This window comes from Erpetoichthys calabaricus, chromosome 7 (assembly GCF_900747795.2).
Source record: "Erpetoichthys calabaricus chromosome 7, fErpCal1.3, whole genome shotgun sequence".
Classification (NCBI taxonomy): domain Eukaryota; kingdom Metazoa; phylum Chordata; class Cladistia; order Polypteriformes; family Polypteridae; genus Erpetoichthys; species Erpetoichthys calabaricus.
Genome location: NC_041400.2, coordinates 168,331,850 through 168,350,658, shown reverse-complemented (window position 1 = coordinate 168,350,658; position 18,809 = coordinate 168,331,850). Strand labels below are relative to the sequence as shown.

At 39.1% G+C, this 18,809-nt stretch overlaps 1 protein-coding gene across 1 annotated transcript in view; it reads right to left on the bottom strand.

Moving 5' to 3' along the window:
• The window catches only part of sv2ca (synaptic vesicle glycoprotein 2Ca), a 305,314-nt gene that overhangs the window by 136,032 nt on the left and 150,473 nt on the right, over positions 1–18,809 (bottom strand). Inside the window, exon 3 of the mRNA XM_028805696.2 lies at positions 15,111–15,291. Coding sequence (XP_028661529.2) covers positions 15,111–15,291 — 181 coding nt within the window. The remainder of the gene's footprint in view (positions 1–15,110; positions 15,292–18,809) is intronic.

Below are 18,809 nucleotides of genomic sequence, written 5' to 3'. Positions count from 1 at the left end.
TGATGAGACTACGAGGGAGGCATAGAAGGAGGAAAAAGAGCTTGTGATTTTATTTAAGCCAATACTTTTCCAAATGTCTAATTTCTTCCTTTTCAGACAAAATAATAAAGGTCTTCATATTTGAACCCATGACTGTGTTGTATAGTTGTGTCTGGTGGCTGGGGCTCAGTGGCACACCCTACTGGCCACAGAACATACCCAATTAACTCTTTGAGGGCTGAATATTTTTCCAAAAAACTCAGTATTCTGAAAAGCACACAATGCACTGGTGTCAATCAACATAAAACGTCTGTTACTATGTGCTGTGGCTGCTGTTGGCGCCTGTGCAGGGTCAGCAGGAATGCACGGCAGGCCGGCTACCTCTCTATCTTCACACAGCAGATGGGCCATGGTGGCAGTCGCAGTGTGACGCAATACGATTTGTACCTCTTGTCATCATAAGTGGTGGTCCTCCTAGGCGAACGCTGCTGTAGTTGTATCAGCTAGACAAACGTGTTCAGCACCACAATCAGCTGGGGACCTGTCAGAGTCTGATTCAGCGATAATGCGTAAAACATCCATGGAGTATTTTAATTTGTACATTTGTTTTGGCCTCACGCCAGATGTCAATGCCATTTTAGAGGTTGTTTGCTCTTCGCTATTCATGCACATGCAAAGAATTGAGGTTAAATCAGCAAAGCTACGTACCTTTCCTTCTAGCAAAGAGAGTCGAACTAAAACGTAAGGGCAAGTTTTGTCACAGTTTACAGCTGATTACTGTCCTCTACCCCTGAACTTCGACAAAAGTCAACATCAGCTCTGAAAGAGTTAATTTTTTCATTATGGATAAGAACAGACACTTTGTGCAAGTCAGATGGTGAACCAAATACAATCTATTCTGTTTTCTTTGTTTTAATTTAAAGAGCATTATTATCGCTCCACTCGACCACTTTGTTCCCACCATGTTGGTGCAGCCCAGAGTTGCCCGAGTTACTCAACAAAGTTATTACCATTGTATCATGAGAATACTTAATCATCTATCAGTTAGTGTAGCAATATGGCAATCACCAGTACAAAAAGTGAAAAACATGGCTGAACTTACGCATCCATGAGGGGCCCCAACATTGGTCATTATGGCAGATGAAAGGGCTTTATTCACCTTTATGATCTGAACTCTGTTAGTAAGAAAACAAGCATACCAGTGGATCAAAGAGAAATTCAATTCCCACTTGACCATGTTTGACTCCAGAATATCTACCTACTTGCATTGTGCTGAAAATTAAGTCAAGTCAAGTTGGGGAGCATGCATTGGTAGAGTACGTTGCCGTACCCACCACACGACAAAACACCTCGGGATCCCAGTCCAGTCCCACCCTCCAGAAATGACCCTCTATCTGCTACAGCCAGGTGTTACGTGGGTGACCCCTTGGCCTGGTTCAGCCACTTGGGTCCCCAACAATGAGATTCCTACAAGCCGGATCACCCTCAGGGAAACACGCCACATGGCCGTAGTGACGTAACTGATGCTCCCTCACAATGCAGGTAATGTGCCTCATTCGGGACTCCATGAGCAACCGCTCATTCGACACAAAGTCAAACCAACGGTACCCAAGGATTCTCCAGAGAGACACAGTGCCAAAGGAGTCCAGTGTTGAAAGCTGACAAAAAAATCCAACAAATAGAGCTCTTACCTAAATATTAGGTTTATCTAAATGTTTCGAAAATATATAAACCAACTGTAAAAATGTAATCTCGGGGAGAACATGCACACCTTCACACTGACAGTGATCGTGTCAGGTATGAAACGGAAGTGGCAACTTTGAAAAGAAAAAGAGAAAAGAAGAGAAGAGAGCAGTACTTCTTATAGAAGCCAAGCGGTGCCAGTAGTCAGTCTAGTTTAGATGGTCGGTTTTGAAGACAAATCAATTCTGTCTTGGCTTTATTGTGCTTCAGCAGAGCTGCAGTGTGTTCCTCTCTCCAGTTCCTATTATAGCAATGTGCCTGTCTCCTGGTTACCAGCTCCTGCTTGATTTAAAAAGACTTTAAATCTTCCTCACTGCTGAGTAATGGCCCTAAATAATAAATCAATGATGTCTCATAAGAAAATGTAATTAGAATGAAAGAAGTGTACAGGAAGTAAGTTGGTGTACAGATTAGTCCATGGAACGTGTTTTCTTTATAATACAGCTAAATTAAAATCACAAACCTGCAAGAGGTCCAGGATAGAAAACTATACAAGAAAATTTGGCACATATAAAAATAAATAGATAAATAATTTGCATTCTACAACAATGGGTACACATATAATTTCCCAGATTGACAGTTTAGTTTAATGAATTTGAGTTAAACATCTTTTCACGTGGTGATCATGTAATGGAGATTCAGATATTTGTCTTGTTTGTGTTTATTCTTTTTACGATCAATCTACATAAGACTTCAACCTTCATTGTTAAAAAACGTTTTCTTTGCAAAGGTGAGTGACAAACGCTTAAAAGTTTAATCTGAAGGTGCCACCAGATAACACGTTTGTTTCCAATGTCACACATGTGCACCTGAGGAGCACCTTCCATTCAGGGCTCAATAAAACTGAACGGTCCCGGAGGATGGCGTCTGACTTTGGACACAGAAATCGACCTGGAGCAAGTAACCTGTTACAAGTTACCTGAGCCTTCATAACCTGGAAAAACAATTTGTTGGGCTATTATGCCATCTTTTTTTGTCTGTGCCACTGTGCACAGTTTTTGTTTATCCAATTTATTAAACGGGGAAACTCGGCTGATGCTCAAACATTTGAAGTCACTTGTGATATTCCATCCTATGGTCTCACCATCTCATGGCATAAGAGTTTCACTTCCGTTAATTGCAAACACAGCTGGATGAGTCTGGCTAGCAATTAATTCATCAGTTTGTTTGTGTAAAAGACCCTTAAGCTCTTTATTTTATTCTTCTTCTTCTTTCGGCTGCTCCTTTTAATTATTTTTCAAGTAAATGAAGTGTTAGTGAACAAGATGCAAAACTGTATATGTCTAGTAGGAAGTCATTGATTTGCGAAAGATGAAAGATTACTCTAGGTGTTGTTACACACGTGCACATGGGAGGCAGCTAAAAGGCAATTCCAAATCAGACTGGGGTGTGGCAGAGCGCAATGACTCTTTTTCTCCCTTTCCTGCAGACCATTCACGGGAGATTCCACCTGACTCTCTTGATGTCACTTCCGGGTCCGAGCGTATGGAAGAAGACCTTTCCGGCTCCGGCCCCTTTGATGTCACGTCCGAGCTCGAGCCTATGGCTGAAGACCCTTATGAGCCCGACCCCTTTGACCTCACTTCCGGTCTTCCCCTTTAAAAGCCTCCACTTTTTCCCTCAGTTCTGTTTTGGACTTGGTTTTGTGCACATCAGTGCTGTGTAACATTTTTATGATTTTGCAGCCAGAATACCAATTATATGGGTGGCTGCCCCAAACCTTACTATGACTTGTGGTCAAGTTTTGACAGTGTAAAAAGCAGTACAAATGTTGATATAACTTTAGATAAAAGATGAAAATATTGTTCTCAGTCATTCCTTCTGTTATGACTAATCATAAGAAATGATAGGAAGTGTAGCCACTAGCACTAAAGTGGAAGACTGCAGCAGTATGAATGCTTCAGCATTTTCACCTTCAGCTCTTGTTAAGTCTTAATGTTTTGTCAATTAAGCAATGGAAAGATCAAGGGGGGACCAATGTTGGATTGTGCTTAGGGCATCAGTAAGGCCTTGATCTGATCAAGTTAGGGCATCAGTTAGCCTAAAGATAAGCCAATGGTCTTTCTTCTTCTTCTTCTTCTTTCGGCTGCTCCCGTTAGGGGTTGCCACAGCGGATCATCTTCTTCCATATCTTTCTGACCTCTGCATCTTGCTCTGTTACACCCATCACCTGCATGTCTTCTCTCACCACATCCATAAACCTTCTCTTAGGCCTTCCTCTTTTCCTCTTCCCTGGCAGCTCTATCCTTAACATCCTTCTCCTAATATATCCAGCATCTCTCCTCTGCACATGTCCAAACCAACGCAATCTCACCTCTCTGACTTTGACTCCCAACTATCCAACTTGAGCTGACCCTCTAATGTACTCATTTCAAATCCTATCCATCCTTGTCACACCCAATGCAAATCTTAGCATCTTTGACTCTGCCACCTCCAGCTCTGTCTCCTGCTATCTCAGTGCCACCGTCTCCAACCCATATAACATAGCTGGTCTCACTACCGTCCTGTAGACCTTCCCTTTCACTCTTGCTGATACCTGTCTGTTACAAATTACTCCTGACACTCTTCTCCACCCATTCCACCCTGCCTGCACTCTCTTTTCCACCTCTCTTCCACAATCCCCATTACTCTGTACTGTTGATCCCAAGTATTTAAACTCATCCACCTTCATCAACTCTACTCCCTGCATCCTTACCATTCCACTGACCTCCCTCATTTACACACATGTATTCTGTCTTGGTGGTCCTACTGACCTTCATTCCTCTCCTCTTTAGAGCATATCTCCACCTCTCCAGGGTCTCCTCAACCTGCTCCCTACTATCGCTACAGATCACAATGTTATCCTCAAACATCATAGTCCACGGGGACTCCTGTCTAATCTCATCTGTCAACCTGTCCATCACCATTGCAAATAACAAAAGGGCTCAGAGCCGATCCCTGATGTAATCCCATGATTACATGATTACATGAGGTGAATGATGCAAGATAAAGTCAATGATAGTATTAATTAAATTATAACTTTACATGAAGGCATTCACTCTATACAAAATTAACAAATCCCAAAACAGGAAATTTGAAAGAAATGTGCTCTATTTCCATTGCAAGTATTTATCAATAAACCTCTGGGGACCACAGCACTGGCTTAGATGGGCTTACAAACATAAGGGTGAATTTTAAATGAACAATCTAATGCAATAATTTGACAGCTATAATGTGCATACATACTTTTTTACTATTCTTAAATATATAAAGTGATTTCCAAACATAAAATGATAAATTGTGCATACTTTATATGTTATGTATCAGTTTAAATTTATGCATATTATTGTTATTTTTCTTGTTTTTGAAATATTATTGTTCCTGTATTTCCTGTGGTGTAATTATGTACTGTTTTTGCCTCCATTCTGTGTGTTTTGTGAGTATAGGAGGCGGGTCCACCCTGACGTCACAACAATATAAAGTCATATCTGATATCAGCTACAATATAATTGTTCTTAACGTAAATAGCCTACTCCTTTCAACAGGCTGCCACTCAGTTTATATTGGATGCAGACTTGGTTAAGAGATTTAGTTGTTTCACAGCCAAGTATAAGAACTGCTAAGAAGTGTGACCTAAATACCTTTGATCATGTGATTGTTGGTCCCTGACCTGGTGGCTACCACATCTCAGATACAGCTGTACTTCTTGGGTTTTCACACACCATGTTTTTAGAACTTACAGAGAATGAATGGTATGGTTAACTCTTCACTTCAGCAGGGTGCAGTAGGGCATCTCCTGAAGACCATGCTTGAAACGGAAGATGAGGCTATGATGGGCACATGATCAACATCTCTCTCTCTCTCTCTCTATTTTATATTATATATATATATATATATATATATATATATATATATATATATATATATATATATATATATATATATATATACATATACATATATATATATACATACACACAATCCAATGTCTGTCTGCCTGTCTGTCTGTCTGTCTGTCCGCTTTTCACAAGAGAACTACTTAACAGATTTAGATCAGGTTTTTTCTAAAATTTGCTTGAACATTACGGTTAATTTTGTGACTTCTCTTATCGTGCTAAGAATCATAGTTTGCGCTATTCCGAGAGAGAGGCTGTGGGCCAAGGGGAGGGAGAAGCGTGACGTCAGGAGTGGGGAGCCGGGCAGGGCCCTCCTCACTCACGCACCAGCCTCCGTTCGAATCGGTGTACCTCTTGCCACGTTTTGGAGAGTATCTTGCCCTTGCCTAGCTAGCGATACCTGTTTGTTAAGAAGTTTGTCCTGTTTCACTACCACGCTGGCGGAGCCGCGGGGGACAGCTAGTAACAAGATAACCAAGAATTGAAAAAATGTCGCCTGATCTGATAAACCTGTTTCTACCGCAACACACTAATGACTGGGCCAGAAGTTGTTGTAAACTTCATTACTTTATTGATTCTTCCAGCCTTATGCAAAACACACTACCATGTACCAATACATTGTGATTTCTTTATGGCCAAAGTCTACCCTTTTTCAAATAAGTACCTCCCACATAATAAGGTGCCATTTCACAAAGTAGGCATCATCTTACGTTAGTCCCATTAATATGACAGTGACTTTATTTTCCTTCAGTGGTCTCTCTAGTCCCCAGATCTCAGTCTAACAATGGAATGAGTCCTAAGCACAATATAATGCTATAGAGTCAGTATAAATCAAAATCTCTTTTTTCCAGCACCCTTTAAATTTCATTTCTCAAAGAATTCAGGCAGTTATGGAGAAACAAATGGGGCTCCTATGTGGTAATAGATAGGTAGCCTTTAAAATAGCCACTTAGTGCAGACGGCATACAGTTGAATTCTCTTGTATATTTATGGAGCAAGTTCTGTAAGTATAAAGTACCATTTTATAAAGTTAAACTTAATATACATGCACAAATTGGATACATAAGGAGTAAATTTATGAATATATATAGTAAGTCATTACATGTGATATCTGAGTATAAAGCCAAATCCTTAACATATGGAGTCAAGTTCTGAATATTTAAAGTTAAATTGGTTATATATGAGTTAATTTATAACTATACTAAGTCATATTTGTTACATAATGAATCTACTTCCTAAATATATTAAATCAAATAATATAGACATGAAGTTGATCTCTGAATATAAAAAGAAATTTGTTATATAAGCAGTCAGTTTCTGAATATAAAAAGTCATCTTCATGACACAGAGCGTCAATTTCTGTATAGATGCAGTAAAGCTAAATTTCTTTGTGCAGTGCCGGTTTCAAGTCTGATGTAGATGGTGTCGTTGTCGGTCAGCACATCAGATCTTGACATTTTCGTTTAGAAGTGTATTGTGTTTAACATTCTTTGGAAACTGCTGGAGTATAAATGTACTAAATTAGCTGCATCTCTACCTGCCTCCACACTTGTTAGATTACTTCAAACAGCCCACTTTCAAGACACAGCAGTTTCTATTGTGAGCAGGAACAAATACCCAGCATTTCACTAAAATTTAACACATTTACTTTTCTGCCTGTTCTCTCTCATCTTTTGACTTTTCTCATCACATCAAAAATTGAATGTGCAAGAAAAAAAATCTGCTGGCCTCACAAAAAGAATGCCTGTTCCATCATAACAATCCTTTTCTTTGAGCTTAAAATACTAAACATGATGATACCATCCCTCCGTCTATTTCTGGATTTGCCATATTCCGTATTGCATCATAGGAACTGATGGCAGGTTCCCAGCATGCATTTAATGTAAGGCAGAGACCGACATTGAGTGGGATGCCAGGATATCACAGGGCATACTCACATAAACATATTTATACTCACTTAGCAAATTATTAAGAAAACTATACTAATACCTGTTAGAGGCTCCTTTTGCTCTCAGAGCAGCCTCCATTTTTCATGGCATGGATTCCCTAAGATATTGAACACATTCCTCTTGAGATTCTGGCCCATGTTAACATAATTAGATCATGCATTTCTGAAGATTGTCAGCTGCACATTTATGCTACAACTCTCTCTTTCTATCACATCCCAAAGATGTTCTACTGGATTCAGATCCACTGACTTGGCCATTATGGATAACAATAGACACTTTGTGCAAGTCAAATGGTGAACCAATACAATCTCTTCTCTTCTGTTTTCTTTGTGTTAATCTGAATAGCATTAAAAAGACTGAACATGTCATGTTCATGAAACCATTTTGAGATCACTTTTGCTTTTTGACATGGTGCATCATCATGCTGGAAGTAGCCATTAGAAGGCAGGTAAACTGTAGCCATGAAGAAATGTGTATGGTCAGCAACAACACTCAAATAGGTTGTGGCATTCAAGTGGTGACTGATTGGTATTAATGGGCCCAAAGTGTGCCAAGAAAACACTCCAACACACCATTACACCACCATCACCAACCAGGATTGTTAACACAAGGCAGGTTGGGTGTGTGAGCCTCAGTAGAAATCAAGATTTGTCAGGCCAGGCTAGCTTTATCCAGTCTTCAATTGTCCAGTTTTGATGAGCCTGTGCCCACTGCATCCTCAGTTGTGTGTTTGTGGCTGACAAGAGCGGAACCCGACATGGTCTTCTGCTGTTGTACAGCCCATCCACCTCAAGGCTGTGATACATTGTCCATTCTGAGATGCTCTTCTGTACACCACTGTTGTACAGAGTGGTTATCTAAGTTACCACAGCCTTCCTGCAAGCTCGAACCAGTCTGGCCATTCTCCTCTGAAACATCTTGTTGATGAGAGAGGTCAATCTGCAGAACTGACAGTCACTGGATGTTTTTTGCATAATTTTGAGTAAATTTTAGAGATTGTTGTGTGTGAAAATCCAAGAAAATGAGCAGTTGCAGAAATACTCAAATCACCCTCTTCAACCTCAACAATCATGCTACAGTCGAAATCTCAGATTACATTTTTTCCCATTCTTGTTTTTGATGTGAACATTAAATAAATGTCCTGACCTGTATCTGCATGATTTTATACATTGTGCTTCTGCCACATGTTGGCTGATCAGGTAATTCCATAGATAAGCAGGAGTTTCTAGTAATTTGCTCAGTGAGTACATATCAGACCGTTAAATCAAACTGCATGCCTAGGATTACAGGAGGTAACTACATTACACTCAGTGGTAGACTTGTTGTTTGCTTTGGAGAACATGCCAACCCTACTCATTTTTGTTCATTTGTTTTCCCATAATGTTAACACTGATCCATTCCAAATACATCTCACTAAGCAGTCTTAGCAAAACTCAGGTAGCAATTTTCTCTTTCCTTACATGAGCCACCAATGTATACAGTAGGTGTCTGCTTGAGCACATTTAGTAAGTGAAACAAAACAATTAAGAACTTTTTATTGTGCAGTTTCTGAAAATATGCCACTATTGTACCTTTCCTGATAATTGGTTCACTCAATTAAAGGAATCACATATCGTTAATCTCACAAAGGCTGTATGTCAACACTGTAAATTAGTGAGAGAGTCTAATTATACATTGACATATAAAATTTATCCAATTTAGGGTCAGGGAGGATTAAAGATTATACTAACTACAATGTGTTCTGGGTAGCTCCTGCTGGGATGCCATTCCAACATAAAGAGGTTTAATTAAGATATTAAATTTCACATTCACCACAATTTCACAAAACTGGGTGCATCTTCTAAACACAATGACTAGGATAAGCTGCTGGATGGTTAAACCAAAAAAAGTAAATAATCGTAAGTCTGTAGTTGTCATAATTGAACCCAAATGTAAATGAACCAAAACACACATTTATTTTAAACAGGACAATCCAGATACAAATGTTAATCATAAATGTAAAATTTGGATCTTATGTCACTGGATTTCCTCCTCAATAGTGATGATATTCTGTGACTTACAGCTCAAAAATGTTGTTCCAAATCACAAATGTTGACATTTTTGTGACACAGAGAAAGCCAAACTTGAATTCATTCCATTTGTGGTGAATCCTCATTGTGGTATTCATAGGAAGTGTTTGTTTCCCTTTCAGATGTCTTAGCAGTGTCATTTGGGAAGACAGTTCTCCATGGTCAGTACCATTTTATGATGTTTTCTGATGATTAAAGTTATTTATTTTTTCTTTATTTGTTGAACTTGGCCTTATCCAATGATCCTAACATCATTCATTTATCCATGAATTTTATGAACCCACTTGATGCAGGTTAATGGTTCCTGTCAACTAATGTCCATTATGGTAGCATCAAATGCAAATCATGACTTATCTTGGAGAATATGATTATTAGCCCTGTTATAATGAGGATGAAGCTGTTATGTTTCAGCCAAGGAGGTTGTCCTGGATTAAGTTAATTTTTTGTTTAATGTTTCGCTTTAAAAATGATTGTTATAATTGTATTATTAATTATTAATTTTAGTTTAGGCTTTGTGTTGTATTTGTGTAATAGTATTTATTTTTATTTACTTTTACTGTTGTGTTTTTTGTTAAGTAAATATTTAGTTATTGTTATTTGCCCTGTCTCCTGAATGTGGAGCCTAAGGATGTGTGGCCACCTAATAAGGCAGCTGGGATTCTCTAGAAGTAGAAGTAAACTGAAGAGTGTTCATGATTAGTTCTTGATTTTCGCTTCATTTTTGCTTTGTGCCTTCCCCTACCATAACCTATTGTCTATGGGGGAGTTGCAAAAGCTTTAAATTCCTCAAAAATTTTGATCTCAGGTTTTCAACAGAATTCAACAGTTTAGGGTCCCCTAATACCGAAAACATCGATATCTCAATGATGGTGTGTGTCACAGTTTTTTGAGGATGGTCTAGAGCTAAAATGGCTGGATGGAAAAATACCAGACTCGAAACTTAAGGCTGTTATGTGATGACAATGTGCTGATTAGCTTTAGAGCCAAATCGGGGAAGAGAAATAAGCACTCCAGAGAATCCCTCAAATACCGTAATTCTGCAATTAATTTTGAATTCTTCTCATCAAATGTTATCGTAATTACCAATTCAGCATCAGAAAGATCAGCATCAGAGCAGTAAATAATTACTGAAATGTTATAGAATAGTTTGGATAACTTGGTTCCTAGGGTGCAAAGCCTACTGACACTCATGTCCGAATTTTTTTGTGCTTGTTTTGATTTCCTGTTTTTTTGACCTGTTTCATGTAAGATGCAGTGTCTGGATTGTGATTCTTTTTGTTGGGGTTTTCTGTTCTGTCTTTTGTGCTTTTATGACTAACAAATTCTTGAATTATAAACTACTTGGTTTATGTTTTTAGACTGGAGGTTTCATGTTTTTCCTTTTCTCCATTTGTTTGTTACATTCTGGTTATTTTTGAACTTTGACAGCCTCTGCTCTGCCTTTTGAGTAGGGGGTTAGGCTGCCAATGATGAGGCCAAATCCAGGGTCCCAGAACTGAATTAATGGGCAGTGCCTTCCTTTTGCATGGGTTTTTTGGAGGACCGCCATCCTTTATTTCATTTGTTGTCACTGGAATTAATGACAGATGCCATGTAAACTCTCATCATCTGCAAACCTGATCCCCCTTACCAGTTTATATGCCAGTTAGAATACTGAATGCAGGATGAGCCTTTTTTTGGCACATGGCAATGTGTGGCTATTTCATTAAGTACATCTGCTCATCCCACATAACTGGCTACTTAATCTCTGACAAGATCAAAGATGTAGACAACCAAACTGCAATTTGCTCTTGTGAATGAGAAACAAAAAGGTGCAGCTTCACTGGGCTAAGGAGATTAGCAAGATGGATGAGTAGGATAGATGGCAGCTCTTATTTAATAATAAATACATCAAGAAAAGACACTTAACTCAATAGTAAACAACAATCAAAACCTTCTTTCACAAAAAAATAACTGGGAGAAAATGAAAGAAGTCACCTCTTAGTGTAGTGGAAAGGAACAACTTGGGCACTTCTAAGTCTCAACAAAGAAATATATTGGAAGTACGTAGAGAATAGAAATTTGGCCCAATTTATAACATCCTTGACAAACACAATTCCTGATTCTAGGCTCATTAAACACTAGTGGAGCCCATCCATTATCGTCTATCCTAAGGTCATCACTGGGTTCAATATAAGAGTCACTAACCAGCATTTGGGTTCCCATTAAAATGCTTTGAGGTTACCAGTAGCCTTTGGCAGACTCTTCTCCCAAATTTAAAAGGTTATGAGACCATAAATGTCCACTAGTTGCCTCTCTAATTAAATTGTCTAGAAAGTGTGAGTATGTTGGTCCTTAGTCTGTCATCCACAGAATGAAAAAGATATTTTATTTGGCCTTACATTAGCATCATCAACCTCTCTCATATCACTACATCAATCAAAATGAATGCTGTCACTCCTTCAAATGATTCCCTGAGGCTTTTGCAATGTAAAATCGGGCTGTTGCTCCTGGTATTCCCTATTTAACCACACTGGCTCTTGGATGACAGCACCATTCCCTGGTCTGAGTTGCCCACTGCCTTGGCCAGGTCCCTTTTCATAGCCTGTTTTAAGATCAGCATTCCCTTTGCAGCTTAGATGGACAAACTGTCACATAATAAATATTGTGACATGACTTGCCTCTGCATGGGCTGTAGGGAGTGGACGCAGGGTAGGAGTGGAGTCTTGGGTGGACACACTTTGTAAAGGCTCAGGGCACCGCCCTAGAGAGAGAGCTGAGTGACAGGGATTGGGGTTAATTAAGGGTGCGTGGAGAAAAAGGGACGGGGTTAGTCGGAAGAAGTAGTTGTTGCTGGAGTGAGAGGAGGACAGCATCAGGTTGGGAATGGAGTGAACAGTTAAAGGGCAGGCAAGAGGTAGACAGGACGAAGGTGAATTATTTTTATTATTTTGGAGGTGTCCCCATGACCCAGACAACAGGCAGCAGTAGGGCACCATTTATATCGTGGTGTATCACATAAAAAGCCAGTCGGCATTTGGAAGACTCTCCAGGACAAGCGGCTCCTGAGTGTGTTTTATTCAATGGGATGTCACAATATACACATTAAAAATGTTGTATGAAAACCTTTTGTTTTCTTATACATTGAAATTACTTGATCTATTTCTGTTTATACAGTAACTTACAGTTGTCCTTCATCCAAGGATATTCCATATTCAGGATGATGTTAAAATAAATGCTCACATGGCAAGCTATCCTGACTCCACTGCCATTGTAACTGGTTGTTCTGGGGTTAAAGTGAGCTCAGCATTGCCGTCATCGTCAATCATCTGTGCCTGTCTAGTAATCAACATATGAATATTTGTGGACCCAACCTTAACACACACTTTAACACCGCTTAACACAGAGAACTGAAGTGTTAGTGTCTCAGCCCAAGATACCGTATTTGTGCAGATTTCCCTTAAAGTTTAGTGACATCACATCTGTAGTATCTTTGTTATACAGTGGCTTCAGAAAGTATTCCCACCCCTTCACTTTCTGCATACTTTATCGTGTTGTAGATTTCATTTTAAATGGCTAAATCTGCCACTTTTGGCCATTGATCTACACTCAATAACCCATAATGACACTCAATAAATTTCCAAACCTTTCTGATAACAATTTTCAAAAATTCAAAAACTGAAAGTTCTCCTTCATTTAAGTATTCAATACGTTGCAGAAGCCACTCTGGCAGCAATTACAACTTTGAATCTTGTTGGGTAAGTCTCTACAGGTTTCGCACACCAGTATTTCGGCCTTTTATCCCATTCTTCCTGGTAGATCCTCTCAAGCCCTGCTAGATTGGCTGAGAAACGTCTGTAAACTGCCATCTTCAGTTTTCGCCACACATGTTCTATGGGTTTAAGTCTGGCTAGCCAAGAACAGAAAGAGACTTGTCCCAAAGCTACTCCAGCGCTGTCTTGGCTGTATGCTTCAGGTGATCGTCCTGGTGAAAGTTGAACCATAGTCCTTGTCTGAGCTTGCATGCAGTCTGGAGCAGGTTTTCTTTAAGGACCTCTCTGTATTTGATTGCGTTCATCCTTCCCTCCGTTCTAACCAGTCTTCTTGTCCATGCCACTGAGACGCACCCCCATAGTGTGATGCTGCCACCATTAGGCTAGGTATGGTATTAAGGAGATGATGAGCAGTGCCTGGTCTTCACCAGACATAATGCTTGGAGTTTGGCCCAAACAGTTCAATTTTTTTCTTCACCAGATGAGAGAATCTTTGTCCTCATGCTATCAGAGTCCATGTGGTTTTTACTCATTAGTGGTTTACATCTATCTACTCTACCATAAATGCCTGATTGATGGAGTCCTGATGAGATGCTTATCCATCCAAAATGTTCTCCCATCTCAAAAGAGGACTTCTGAAGCTCTGTTAGAGACCACTGGGTTCACAAGGTAAGTCTTGCCTGGTTACTCAGTTTGGCTGGACAGCTCTTCTTCCATTCCACAAGTATTGTGGCCACTGTGCTCCTTGGAGCACTCAAAGCATTAGAAATGTTTTTATACCCTTGCCCTGATCCATGCATCTCCACAATTAAAGAGCTTCAGAGAGGGGTCCATAAACATCATGGCTTGGTTTTGTCCTGACGTGCAGTGTAAATTGTGGGATCTGATATACACAAGGGTCTGCCTTCCTTCCTTCCTTCAGGCGGAGTGGTGGCTCTGAGGTAGGGATCTGCACTGGCAATCAGAAGGTTGCCAGTTCAAATCCTGTAAAATGCCAAAAGGGACTCTGCTCTGTTGGGCCCTTGAGCAAGGCCCTTAACCTGCAATTGCTAAGCTCTTTGAGTAGTGAGAAATGTGCTATATAAATGCAAAGAATTCCTAAAAACCATCCCTTCAGTCTTACCACCGGTGGACTCCGGTCAAGTTCTAGACACACTTCAAGGAGAGTTAAAGCAAACAGGATGCACCTGAGCACAATCTGGAGGTCTGAATACTTATAGAAATGAGAGATTCCAATTTTTGATTTTTAATAAATCTGCAAATCATTCTGAAAACATGTTTACATTTTGTCATAGTGGGCTATTGAGTGTAGATTGACGGGTGAAAATGGCAAATTTATTCAATGTAAATGAAATCTACAACACAATAAAGTCTATAAAAAGTGAAGGGGACTGAATCTTTTCCAAATTCACTGTATAAAGTATATGTACCATTTAAGCTTTTTTTATATTTTCTGATACTGTTCACCATGAAAGATATTTTATGGCATGTAACTGCAAACATCTCACCAAGTGCATATAGTGAAATTAATACCTGTTATCTGAGAACTGAAGAAAACAATCAAATCAAAGTCATTAGCTCTCTAGAATTAATAGAATTATATCAGCACAAAGAATAAAGTCTGCAATATGTTAGCTAATCCTGGTCACTCATTAACAAGAGTTCATATATGTATAGGTGTTGCTCTCACTGGACTTTCAAGGGTGCAACACTGGAAAAGTTGAAAGAAAAAAAAAAACTCACCCAAATCCTGAGAGCAAGCGGCAAAGCAAAAAGAAGCCGTAACCCTGGACAAAGGAAGACAGGAAAGCGAAGAATCCATTGACTGACATGCAGATGAGTAGGGATTGTCGCCTGCCGACTTTGTCTGCCATGCCACCCCAGAAGAAAGCCCCCACCATCATCCCAAGGTACACGATGCTGCCTAATGAGAGAGAGAAATAGAGAGAGATGGAGAGAAAAAAAAAATGGACACGTTACTTCATTCAGTAATAAATAATTGGTGTGTGTAATGTCTGATGTGAGAATGAGTCAGACAGACTAATCAGTAATAAACTCTTTAATGCTATGATGAAGCAGTCTCTTGAGCCATTAAGGTAAGTGTCACTTTTATTATTGCCAGTAATGGGCTGAAAGAATATGCTCACTAATTATCTTTGACTCCTGCTTGTTTGAGACAGCTACAGGAAAGTATTTATCTATGTATGTAGTGCCATTCATATCTATTTGTCAATCTATTCCATATAGTGACATTCATAATCAATTTTTGGTATAAAGTGCCATTTATATCTATCTATCTTGTTATTTCGTTAGACGGTGCTGTGTATCTGTGATGCTTAAATGAAAATGATTAATAAAAAACACAGATCTGTGCAATTTCCTATAAATAACTAAGAGAAGTGTCACTTTAGGGTTTTATGGCAATAATTCATTTAGAATGAGAGCAGAAGCGGCACAGTGTCACTGCAGCTAACCTTGAATTTAAATGTAGCTAAACTGCAGTGCACTTACTTTTAGCTTCTGTCACAGCATTTGCTTTAGAGACGCTAGTGCTGCCTAAATGCAAAGTATGTACTTTCTGCAAGGTACTTTCCCAGTGGAATTTACAAAGTCCTTTTTCTAGCTGCCTCTGCAGGAGTAGTTTTTTGACATGCTTGACTAAAATGACCAAAGAATGCTGAGGCCCCATGAGCTGAGTCATCTTAGGTAATTTAACTCAAACACAAATAAACACAAGTAATAATGCAGTACAGGAAATAATAAAAAAACAAATAAATTTGCAGAAGAACCTACTGCAGTCTTTACCAACAATGATCATTATTTGTGCTGTACTACTTTTATTTTTCAGCCTGTTGTGTTATGGTCATGTTTTTTTTTTTGTGGCTTATATTAGTTTTGTGCTTTATTGTATTTTTGTTATTTTTAAATTATTTGTCTTATTTTTAAGTAATTTCTGTTATGTTAGGTTAATCTTTAACGTTAACAAACTGTTTACTTAAATGTAACTATACTTCCTGTACTTTGTGGGTGGAGCCCAGGAGGTGGGGCCACCCTGACATCACTGCTGCTGGTCCCTCCCTCTGCCTTCATATCTGGTCACAGAAAGGAATGCAGCAGTAGATCATTGTTGGAGTTTTGTGAGTGCTGCTTGTAACTGATTTATTTCTGCTTATTGGATTCTTTTGTACAACAACAACAACATTTATTTATATAGCACATTTTCATACAAAAAAGTAGCTCAAAGTGCTTTACATAATGAAGAAAATAAAATAAAAATAAAAGACAAAATAAGAAATTAAAATAAGACAACATTAGTTAACATAGAAAAAGAGTAAGGTCCGATGGTCAGGGGGGACAGAAAAAACAAAAACAAAAACTCCAGACGGCTGGAGAAAAAAATAAAATCTGCAGGGGTTCCAGGCCACGAGACCGCCCAGTCCCCTCTGGGCATTCTACCTAACATAAATGACATAGTCCTCTTTGTTTTTAGGGTTCTCATGGAAGGACTTGATGATGATGGTCATGCAGACTTCTGGCTTTTAATCCATCACTGTTGGAACATCACGGTGCTTTGAGTAGATGGTGGTGGCACAAGCAAGCCACCACCACCAAAAGGACACCGGAAAAGGAAACAGAAGAGAGAGTAGGGGTTAGTACAGATTGTACTGCTTATTCAGTACTATTGGGAATTGTTAGCTTTTGGATTGCCTTTTTAGGGAAATTATTTTTACCCTTATTCTATTTTTTTGTACTTATTTTACTTATCTACAATAAATTCCTTTTTTTTGTCAAGATTTTTGTTTTGAGTTGTGTGAACAGCTCCATAGTCCAACAATCATAAGCCAAAGATGCAAACATTCAGAAAACAGAAAAGCCGTAAAACTCACAGGAAAGTATAATTAACCACAGTGGTGGATCTTCTCCTCTGCTTTACAATAAATGCCATAGATTTATGTTTTTCCTCTCCTTTTTAAGGTATTTTTGTACAAGGGACATTCAAAATGTTTCCGCACTTTTATATTTTTGTTGGAAACGGTGAATGTGGGAGGAGTAGTAATTAGATGTGTCTGAGAATGTCATGTAATTAGGAAAATTGCATCGCAAAGGAAGGTGACTATGTAAAAAGTGATGTCATTTGTTTTTGAAATTCTTAATAAATAGAGTTTAAAAAAAAGTGTGGAAACTTTCTGAATGTCCCTCGTATATTTCTGCGATATTTACAGTATTTTTTAACTTAAATTAGGTTTCCATTTGTGAGCATGTGCAGGCTTCATCCTGCAGGTAGCACTTGAGGGCAGGATGACTTGGGAAATGTCTTTTTTTACAAGCTAATGAAATTCCTAGTCTATTTTGTGGAGGTATTTGTAGTCCTCCCACCCTTTCACCGTGCTTGCCAAACCTCAACACATTGCTGTTTAAACACTGTTTTGTGTTTTATGTTATTGTGCCTTGCCCAGGGGTTGTTTCTGCCTTGTTCCCTATGCTTGCTGGGATAGACTCCAGCCACCTGCACCCCTGCTTAAGAATAAGTTGGCTAGGAAATGCTATGGTGTGGTATTTTGTGTTTTGATTATATTGTTGTTTTCATTTTGTGTTTTATTTATTGAATATTCTGTTGTGTATTCAATATTTTCAGTCTTATGTTATTAATGCATTATTTTGTTTTGTTCTTTGTCCCATCTCATATATGTGAAGAATAAGGAGGCAGGGCCACCCAATCACGTAGCTGGGGTGCTCACTTCATTGTAACTTCGGCATTGAGATGGTTCCTGCATTTGATGTGTGCTTCATTCTTTGTCAATTTTCTGGTTTTGACCTCTTGCTCATGATTTAAGGTGCTGTTTCTGTTTTGGTCATTTTTACAATTGTTTGCTTTTATGTTCTGCGTTTTGGCAAACATGGGGGTGCTATACCACAGTTGTCAGGTATGATCTTGGACTCTGGCCCCTCCCATTAGGATCGATTTATCTGTAACTCCACCCATTTAGATGTGTTCACTGGCAACAGGAACTATTCATCACCAGTTAACATGTCGGAAGGCTCACTTAGGAGTTACTCAGTTGCTGTGCCTAAGTAGCCTTTTGCAACTGCCATATTAGTGATTTTTGAATATTTTGTGAACATTTGGATTATTCAAATTTTTACATCTGACTTCAGACAAAAATGGTGGTGGGGTATCTGAAATACTCTTTATTGGGTCACGGTGTGATAAGACAAGTAATGGATAGCCTACAGCATGGATGGTGGACACAACACAATATTTTAGGTCTTAGCCTGGCTAAATGACCCCCTGGAGTCGAACTAGGCTTCCAATCTTTTATTTTTTGTGGCTTTCCCCAGCTGCCTACCCAAATCAACCACCTCCTCTCCACTCTAACGTGACCAGCTAGTAGGAACGAACCAATGGTCAGTGATATTTTCTACCAAATGAGAATACTGTTG